This window comes from Amphiura filiformis, chromosome 13, assembly GCF_039555335.1.
Source record: "Amphiura filiformis chromosome 13, Afil_fr2py, whole genome shotgun sequence".
NCBI classification, from domain to species: domain Eukaryota; kingdom Metazoa; phylum Echinodermata; class Ophiuroidea; order Amphilepidida; family Amphiuridae; genus Amphiura; species Amphiura filiformis.
The window spans coordinates 12,796,344-12,805,904 of NC_092640.1; the positions used below are offsets into that span (position 1 = coordinate 12,796,344).

General features: G+C 37.3%; 1 protein-coding gene across 1 annotated transcript in view; it reads left to right on the plus strand.

The window, feature by feature from the left end:
* Positions 1-9,146, plus strand: part of LOC140167200 (uncharacterized) — a 33,672-nt gene extending 24,526 nt beyond the window's left edge. Inside the window, exon 5 of the mRNA XM_072190554.1 lies at positions 8,913-9,146. Coding sequence (XP_072046655.1) covers positions 8,913-9,055 — 143 coding nt within the window. The 3' untranslated portion in view covers positions 9,056-9,146. The remainder of the gene's footprint in view (positions 1-8,912) is intronic.
* Positions 9,147-9,561: the final 415 nt, after the last annotated feature.

Genomic DNA, 9,561 nt, shown 5'->3' on the forward strand with positions numbered 1-9,561 from the left:
ACCACAAACCGCGAAATTGGAATAGCCAAGTAGATTGCCCCGCAGGGCTACAAAGAACCACATACATTAAAACACGATTATCTTGCCTAGTCGGGGCATTTAGACGCTTATGCGCATTTACCAGTTCCGACTTGAAGTAGGCCTAAATCGGACTTACTCTCTGTGTCTCTCTGGCACTGTCAACATTGGGTGTGTGTTGTTCATATTTACATTTTCTTTACATATTTACGTTGCCTTGAATGATTAAAGTATATTAAAATGTATATTGATCATTGTGTACGCCTCTTAACATTACAGTCATACGTGACGAGCAAGTTTTAAAAATAAACGACTGATAAAGTTTTGTTTAATTATTTATTGTCATGAATCAAGAATAGCAACCTCAAACCTCTATTTTTCGTTTTATGGAGCACTTAGTAACCTGATGACTTTCCAAGCCTGGAGCTGCTTGGCTACATTCATAAAAAGAAAAGAAATCTACCAAAAACACATTGACAACGTAAAGAAATCAGCAAGTTTAAAAAACCCCACCTCGGCTCACTTTTTGAAACTTGGTCCCATTTTGAACACCAACAGCAAATCAGTGTTTTTATTTTATTTCAACAGAATACAGCGTTTCCAACACGATTACAAGCATACTTGTTATTCGTTTAATTCAATAATTAATCATGATTATTATAAAACAAAACACAATAGGATATTGGCTTACCATGCAAGAACAAGATCGTTCCAGAAAGCTTACAAATTTTATCGCATCTGCACATTAAAGATACATAACACTTCTGGAAATGTTTTAGATTTATATAAATATGATAAAGTTTAAATCAGTACCTTTTACAAATGGGACCAAGTTTCAAAAAGTGAGCCGAGGTGGGTTTTTTTAAACTTGCTGATTTATTTACGTTGTCAACGTTTTTTGGTAGATACTATCTACTGTAGATAGCAGTAAAACACAATGGTCCAATATGCTATCTACTGTAGATATATATATTTTATCCGTGTGTCTTTAATATTTTTGAATAACACGTTAAATTGAGTTAGAGATTGTTGAGGTCTTTTTAATTAATGGAGCTAGATATTTTGACGGTTGTTATGCTTGTATGCAATAAATCGACTACTGTTTTCTAAGGCTTAATAATGGGCATAGGCATTAGGCAATCACGGAAGTCAAGTGCATTTAGTGTGCCGTTAGATCAATATTTTTCTTTACCACAAATGTAAATTTATTATAGCTGAGAAACTTATAATTAAAATATCTATATCGGTGGTTAAAATTAGATACAATTAACAATAAATTGTGTTACGAATTATGAACGGCTGAGTAGAGTAGCAACGTATAGCCAGCCTTTTAGTGGGTGTGTGTGTGTACCCATTGTCGTAGCCATTTGTCAATTTTTCGTCCCATTTTGACAAATGGGTACGACGTCGACAATTTGCTGCTATTCCCCATTTGTCAATTGTTCGTCCCATTGTAGTCATTTTAATGACACTTTACTCTTTGTTGTACCCATTTTCATACCTGAAAAATTATGCGGGGAATCCCCTCAACATGCCCAAGCCTCCCCTGGCTATGCATAAAGGTATTATTTTGTTTGTTTTTTGATATGAGGAGTTATCACAAGTAGAACGTAACCGATTTAAATCTATTTGTATATACTAATGCTACGTTAGAACTTTGGGATTGTTTTTGGAAAGCGGATGCTACTCCAAATGGAAATTAAAGCTATATATATAAAAAACACAAACAAAAAAAACATACACTATCTTCTTTGCCAAAGTGTCCATCATTTAATATAATAAGAGTTGCTGTAGAAATCACAGGCGGGTAATTACTACACCAAAAACTAATAAAAATCAGTCAAAGATACCACGTCGCATATGATGTCACCTGTCAATCAAACTCAGTTACTTTTTGCTTACGATTCAACGTGATGATTGAAATTTGTGATCGCAGCGAAAAAATTGCGTGCCCTGTTGTTTTTCACCTTCAAACATGTAAGTCGTCTCAATACTCTCAAATGTTTAGGTCTTAAATAGAAAAAATTCTGTTTCGAAGGTTCCATGTCAACAAGTCCTAGAAAAGTCGTTCCTTTGCCTTGAAAATGTAACGACATCGTTCGCTATTTTCTGCGATTCCTTTTCTCCGATGAAGGCACCAGATTTACGCAATATTGTTTAATCTCAGACTTTTTATCGTTTATTATAAACTGCTCAAATAAAGAAAGTCCGCAGTCATGTAACCTGTCCTACACTAAAACGTGATCTTGTTATGACAATTTAATTGATAAGGTCGTGTGCAGAATCTTGTTAGCTCCAATTTGATACCAGATTTGAAACCAAACACTCAAAAGTGATTGGTACCAGTTTATGGCATTTGGTGCACGCGACTGAAATTGCTTAGCGTGGCAATGTGGTCAAGCTTGCTTGCCCACGATGAGCCTGTCAACTATCCCAAGTGCGCGCTTTATTCAATTGTTAATTTAAAATGCATGGATTACACAGTGCTTTACTGGTGAATACTAGGGCACGATGCGATCGATATGACCTATAGACGAATCCAACGAGCCAAGTCATGGTCAGGATTTGGTCGGCCATCTTTGGGTCCCCGCAACACCAAAAACCCGCTTAAAATCGATTTTAGATTATTTTGTGTTGTAAACTGTCATCATTCTTTTGTCTACGTGTAACACAGGTGATAGAATGCAGTTTAAAATACCCTCCAAGGCCGCATTATTTCACATTTTAGGTGAGATTGAGCTGACGGGGACCCAACTTTGGCAGCCATTGAGGTATAGCAATGCGTGAAATTGGATTCGTCTATAGCGGTTGTTTCGGGCTGTCAATGGTCGCGCTCTGCCATTCACCTCTACAGGTCCGCGTCACAGCGAGGTCCGTTTTTAATTTGCAACTTTTGAAAAGGCACCAAATTTCATATACTGGTATCAATCTCTCTGAATTTAGAGTGTTTGGTTTCAAATTTGGTATCAAATTGGGGCTAACAAGATTCTGCACACGACCTTATCAATTAAATTTTCATAACAAGATCAGGTTTTGGTGTAGGACATGTTACATGACTGCGGACTTTCTTTATTTGAGCAGTTTATTTACTCCATCTTACAATGCCCCTGATTTGTTAATTAAGTGATATAATCATCTGACTAACCAATCAAATTAGAGCTTTTCGATCCTATAACAATTTTAAGCTTAAGCTGCTTTAACCCCATCTGGTTGGTTCAATACATAATCATTATAGCCCTTCGTAACCAATCAAGTTTGGACTAGTATAGTGCCCATATATACTTATTGATCACCATGGAGGTCAAGTATACTCTTTTCACAAGTGGACAAATATTATTTCTCCAAACTACCACTTATTGTACAAGGTTAAGGCATAAACTGACAATGCAACAAGATTTTTTAATTGGTGTTTTGTAACACACTATACAAATAAGTTGGATTTCAATGTCAGCTTTATTTGTTTTCTCTCATTACTTACGTATTGTTCAAGCTTAAAGGGCTCTAGATGTAGGCACACGACTCTCGACATGAAGGGAGCTGTCTGCATGAATCCATAAATTGTTGACAATGTCTCTCCTAATTTCTGTGATCAAAAACCCCTCTAGAGACCCTATAACTTGACACTCTGAACTTGACAGAAATATATCACCACTGCCACCACCACCACCACCACCACCCAGGCGCGTAGCAAGCGGGGGAACAGGGTGGACGAAGTCCATGGGCCCGAGGGTTCAGGGGCCCCGAGCACAAAAGCGAAAGTTAAATAAGGGCTGATAATGGAGAGCACGGCCGGATTTTTATACCATTGGGCCAGATGGGCCCGGGTCCAGGGCAATTTTGGGCCCCCAAGTTTTGGGGGCCCCAAAATTGCCCTATGCATCTTTCTTTTAACCCCAATAACAGCATGTTTTTTTTTTTTATAGGGCAAAATTGTAAATTTTCCGCGCTTCGCGCGCTTTCAAATACCAAAGTTTATGTTGATCTGGGGCCAAAATAGTCTGAAATTGAATTGAACAAAATATGTTAGTCCCCCTTGGTCCCCATTAGTTAAACCAAAACTTGGCCACGGACTTTGAGTGCACATAGGCCTACCTTCCTCGGCACGTGAGTTCCGGGCCTCCAAATTTTGGCCTGGCCCAGGGTCCTGCCCTGGTTAAAGGGCCCGTACTGCTCCTTGTCCATGGGCCCCTGGTGCTCTTGCTACGCCCCTGCCACCACCCCGCACAAACGCACATACAGACACACCCCATCCCACCCCCGTATGGTAGGTCTACTTGATTATGTAAACACCTCAAAGAAATTAATTACCCCCCCCCCCCTTAAATAATGGCCATTATTCCAAAACGGGCTATTACAAATCTGTAGAATGCGTTGGAAGCAGAATTTATTTCTGCGCATTTTGGCACCTCATTTGATACCATAGCCCGGAAAACAATAAAACACCGGTCAATTTAATGTAGTAAGGTCCAGAATTGAAAGTTGCACTTACAACAATACAAAAACACTCAGATATCATTACACAGATTTCCTTCCATTATACTAAATACAAATCAATAGAATTTACTGCAACTTTCAAATCTTGGGTTACATTGATTTAAATGTACACTGCGACGTTAGTCAATTGCTACAAATGCGGTGTCAAAATGTTCAGAAATAAATTCTGCTTCCAACGCATTTTACTGATTTGTAATACAATTGCCATAATTTAAGGGGGGTTAGTTACTTTTTTAGATGTTTATTACTTTTCTGATGGACCATCTGATACCCCGAAGTTGCAGGTGTCAGTAAAACTAGACGTTTCCCCTTGTTAAAAAAAAGCCAAGCTGTAATCATTGCCTGTCATATCATAAAATCAATTAAGGGTCATTTCTGTGACTGTCAGCTGAACTGTAATTGCCTATGTTTTTGACTTGACATGCTTGATGGCTTCGATCAGCACATTTATATGGCAAGCCACATCATTCATAAATGCGAGTTTTGCCCGCTATACTGGTCGAGGAGCCCGCTATACTGGTCGAGGAGCACGCTATACTGGTCGAGCAGCACGCTATACTGGTCGAGCAGCACGCTATACTGGTCGAGCAGCACGCTATACTGGTCGAGCAGCACGCTATACTGGTCGAGTTTCACCACGCCGAACGGCGAGTTTCACAACGCCGAACGGCGAGTTTTCACCACGCCGAACGGCGAGTTTTCACCACGCCGAACGGCGAGTTTTTCTCTCGTCGATCTAAAATATTCACATAGTATAATAATAATAGGCCTACACGTAGTATAATAATGTTTAAAAACAATTTTGCAATATGAAGGCAATATCGTGTTTTACAACCCACTGTTTTTGGCTCCAAAGTTGGACTCACTAGCTTACTGAAAATTGGTCGCTCTAGGAAAAATGACATGCCCTACATTTATATATCAGGTGTTGCCCTTTGAAAATGTGACTGTTCTGTTTAATGTGTAAAAATGGAAAATAAATTGGAAATATCACAAATGAAATTAAAAGAAAATTGTGCTGTGTTTTAATTTAAAGGTTCTTCTTTTCTTTTTCGTATTAGGCCTATAAATTAACGTAAAAATGTTGCCGCTCTTTCATAGTTACCGGTATTCCTCTTATCATTCTTGACCAGATAGCTCGTGATTTTTATTTATGTGGCCCTTTAAGGGCTGGGGTATGAACGTTTGGACAGTATTTATTTTGGGACATTAGAGCACATCAGACATATCGAATTGCATTCTGAATACGAAGAATGTCATTCTGATATCAAATAATTTTGATTTTTGAAATTCGCAATTTAATACACATTTTATGGCAAATCATTAAAATTGATATTTTTGATATTTAACAGTACTTGAAGTAAAATTTATAAATCTGATGATTTATACTTAAAGTGTATGTAGGTGGGATGAAAAGCCGACGATCAATTGAAAATTTTGACCTTTCGTATTGAAGATATGGATTTTTTTCCCAAAACACCAAAAAAAAATTAGGTCTTTTGGGAAAAAATCCATATCTTCAATATGAAAGGTCAAAATTTTCAATTGACCGTCGGCTTTTCCTCCTGCTACATACACTTTAAGAATATATCATTAGATTTACATAATTTACTTCGAGGACTGTTATATATCAAAAAATTTGAAAAATATCAAATTTTTATAATTTGTCATAAAATTTGTATTATATTGTGATTTTAAAAAAATGAAAATTATTTGATATCAGAAAGACATGCTTCGTATTCAGAATGCAATTCGATAGGTCTGAGGTGCTTTCATGTCCCACAAAAAATACTGTCGAAACGCAATAAACGCTCATTTTGGATCCCTTAAGTATTTCTTTATTTTGGTTTCAAGTGTAGGCATATATAACATCATATAATATCATCATATACATTTCACTTTTTTATGATTTTTCATTATTTTATTTTTAATTCTTAATTGTGGGCATCCTCTCTGATGTGGTCTAAATGTTTATTACACAATAAAAAGTGCTTGTCAGGAATGTGCTTTGAATTATTGAAGGAAAACACATTTTTTGGGAAAACTGGATTTTTCTTTTTTGAAAAGAAAAATAGACTCTTTTAATTTTTGGATTAAAAGAAATAGGCGTATTAGGCCTACATATAGGCCTATTATGGGTAGGCCCTGCACATTAGGATCGGTCGGTGGAGTAGGCCCTACAAGTAGCCTACAACCAAACATTTTTTGTGGTCTTTGAATGCGGCTTTCCTTGTAATGCTGCAGTATTATCCGGGGAAACAAAGTAGGAAAATATATGAGACTAAAACCCATTGAGACTAAAACCATGGGCGGCACATCCCCGTATACATGTGAGTACCCGAGGGGGGGGGGGTGTTTAAAGGGCAAAAGAGTGCGCACGAAAATGAACAAATTTCAGAGCATACCGGTTGACACTTAACCCGATCTTCAATAAATAACATTAATAAATAACCTGACTGATTGAATTTGCAACTAACATTGATTTAGGGTTCATTCATATAGGATTTCGGCATGATCGCTTAAACACTCGTAGCCTATAAATCAACGATCATGCCCGAAATCCTATGAATGAACCCCGTTCATACAACATTCTGAACATTGTTCAAGTAGCAATACAAATAATACGTGTGCCCCGGGCGCCACCCTTAGGGCCTAGGGCCTATCATTTTTCCGTTTACGTACCGGTATAGAGCGACCAATTTTCAGTAAGCTAGGGAGTCCAACTTTGGCGCCAAAAACAGTGGGTTGTTACAATATTGCATACAAGTTTTCCAAAATTGTTATTAAACATTATAATCCTACATGTAGTATTTTTCGTGAACTATAAGTATTTTAGATCGACGTCAGAAAAACTCGCCGTTCGGCGTGGTGAAAACTCGCCGTTCGGCGTGGTGAAAACTCGCCGTTCGGCGTGGTGAAAACTCGCCCAGTATAGCGTGCTGCTCGACCAGTATAGCGTGCTGCTCGACCAGTATAGCGTGCTGCTCGACCAGTATAGCGTGCTCCTCGACCAGTATAGCGTGCTCCTCGACCAGTATAGCGGGCTCCTCGACCAGTATAGCGGGCAAAACTCGCATTTATGAATGATGTGGCTTGCCATACATTTAAACTACCAAAAAACGTTTCAAAACGTAAAAAGGGGCCAAGTTTAAAAAATCTTTTCTGTGTGGCTTTTCACCCCTTTTTAAACTTGGTCCCATTCAGTAAAGTAGTACCGTAATAACATGAAGAATGAGTCATAATTTCTATATGCAACATTTAGGTTTAAGACTGTTCGAAAGCGGTGCAATATGACGTAGGCTATGTATTATCAAAAACATTTGAAGGTTTATGTTTCATTATATATATTGCGTGTTCATAAAGAGTAGTAGAGTATTTTTATATATATACTTAGCAAATTGACTGTCTGTCAACCTGCTACATATAGTACATCTGTACACAAGGCGCAGAATCGCACAAGACAATGAAGAATTTAATAAAGTGAGTATTTGCTACTTTTGTCTTTACGGAAAAACTTCAATCAAGCACGAACATTAATTAATTTACTCTACAAAATGAACACTGACAACTAAGAAAACAAACAAGGAGCCTAAAGATGACTTCGTATGGGTCTTTAGAAACTTTCATAAATGGGACCAAGTTTAAAAAAAGGGTGAAAAGCCACACAGGAAAGATTTTTTAAACTTGGCTCCTTTTTACGTTTTGAAACGTTTTTTGGTAGATATCATTTACAAGTATCTACTCTTTGTAAATTACAATAAATAGCGCCATCATTGTTCAACTTTTCCTAAAACTGACTCAGTTTTACACACCATCAAACAACCGTGTTCTTAACTAACCTGGTTTTTTCACCACTTTCTTTTCCGAACTTGCATGTATACCTAGTGTTATTTCACCACTTTCTTTTCCTAACTTGCCTGGTTTTCTAAATAGCAAATAAATTATAAGCTTCCGAATTTGATTCAGATTCTTCAGTCGGGTGTTCTCCGTAGAACAAAAAATGGGTTGAGCATTTCGCTTTCATCTTGGAATCTCAGTTATCCTTGTTGATATAAAATAGCAAATAAATTATATGCTTCCGACATGTTCGGATAAATTTCATTATAATGCTATATATAACAGCAGCATAAACTTTAACTACAGTATAGCATTATTGCAATAGCTTTGTCTTCGGAAAAAAGTCTAACATAGGAAGGAATCCTCACAGAAGAAAGTCTTATCAATCAAGAACTAACAAGTTATGTTTAATTACATTTAATACATAGGACAAGCCACATATTAAACAAGGAGATGTTTGTTTTCTTTTATCTTGCATCTTCCATTTATATGCACATGTATCTCTATATTTCATATTAATATTCTCTCACATTCATTCTTCTTTCAGTCATTGTAACTTCCAGGTCTGACACCTAGAGCCCGGAGGAGGCACTCGAATATGAAAGTACCCACCAGCGTACGAAACTATGGGTCTATCAGTGTAGAAATTTTCAGAAAAAGGGGGTCATTCGGTGTTGGCAATGTCAAAAATGGGGTGATTTTGTAAGGGAGCGCCCCAAAACTCTTTTTTTTTTCAATTTCAATTTTGAGGACCAAAAAAGGGGGTCATTCAGTGTAGGCTACTGAAAAAAGAGGGTCATTTCAGGGCACATATATATCAATATATATATATATATATATATATATATATATATATCAATATATTAAAAAAAAAACTCCAGGGCATTTAGCCTTCGGAGCAACTGATTGTATGCACTAAAGCTGATAGAGTGGAAAGTTTGGGCCATTATAAAAATCCCCTTTGTCGGGTTATGGGCTCCATGTTCCTCAGTACTGCACGCTGTAGAATAGAAATTGGGTTGAGTATTTTGCTCTTATTCTGGAGTCCCCCTTTTGAATTTGCTTGATTGGGATTCAGATTCCTCAGTCGGGTGTTCGCTGGAGAACAGAAATTGGGTTGAGTATTTTCGCTTTTATCTTGGAATCCCATACTTTTTTATTTCATTCCAGGGTTGTATACAAACCCTTTGCTTTTAATGATATAATGGCTGA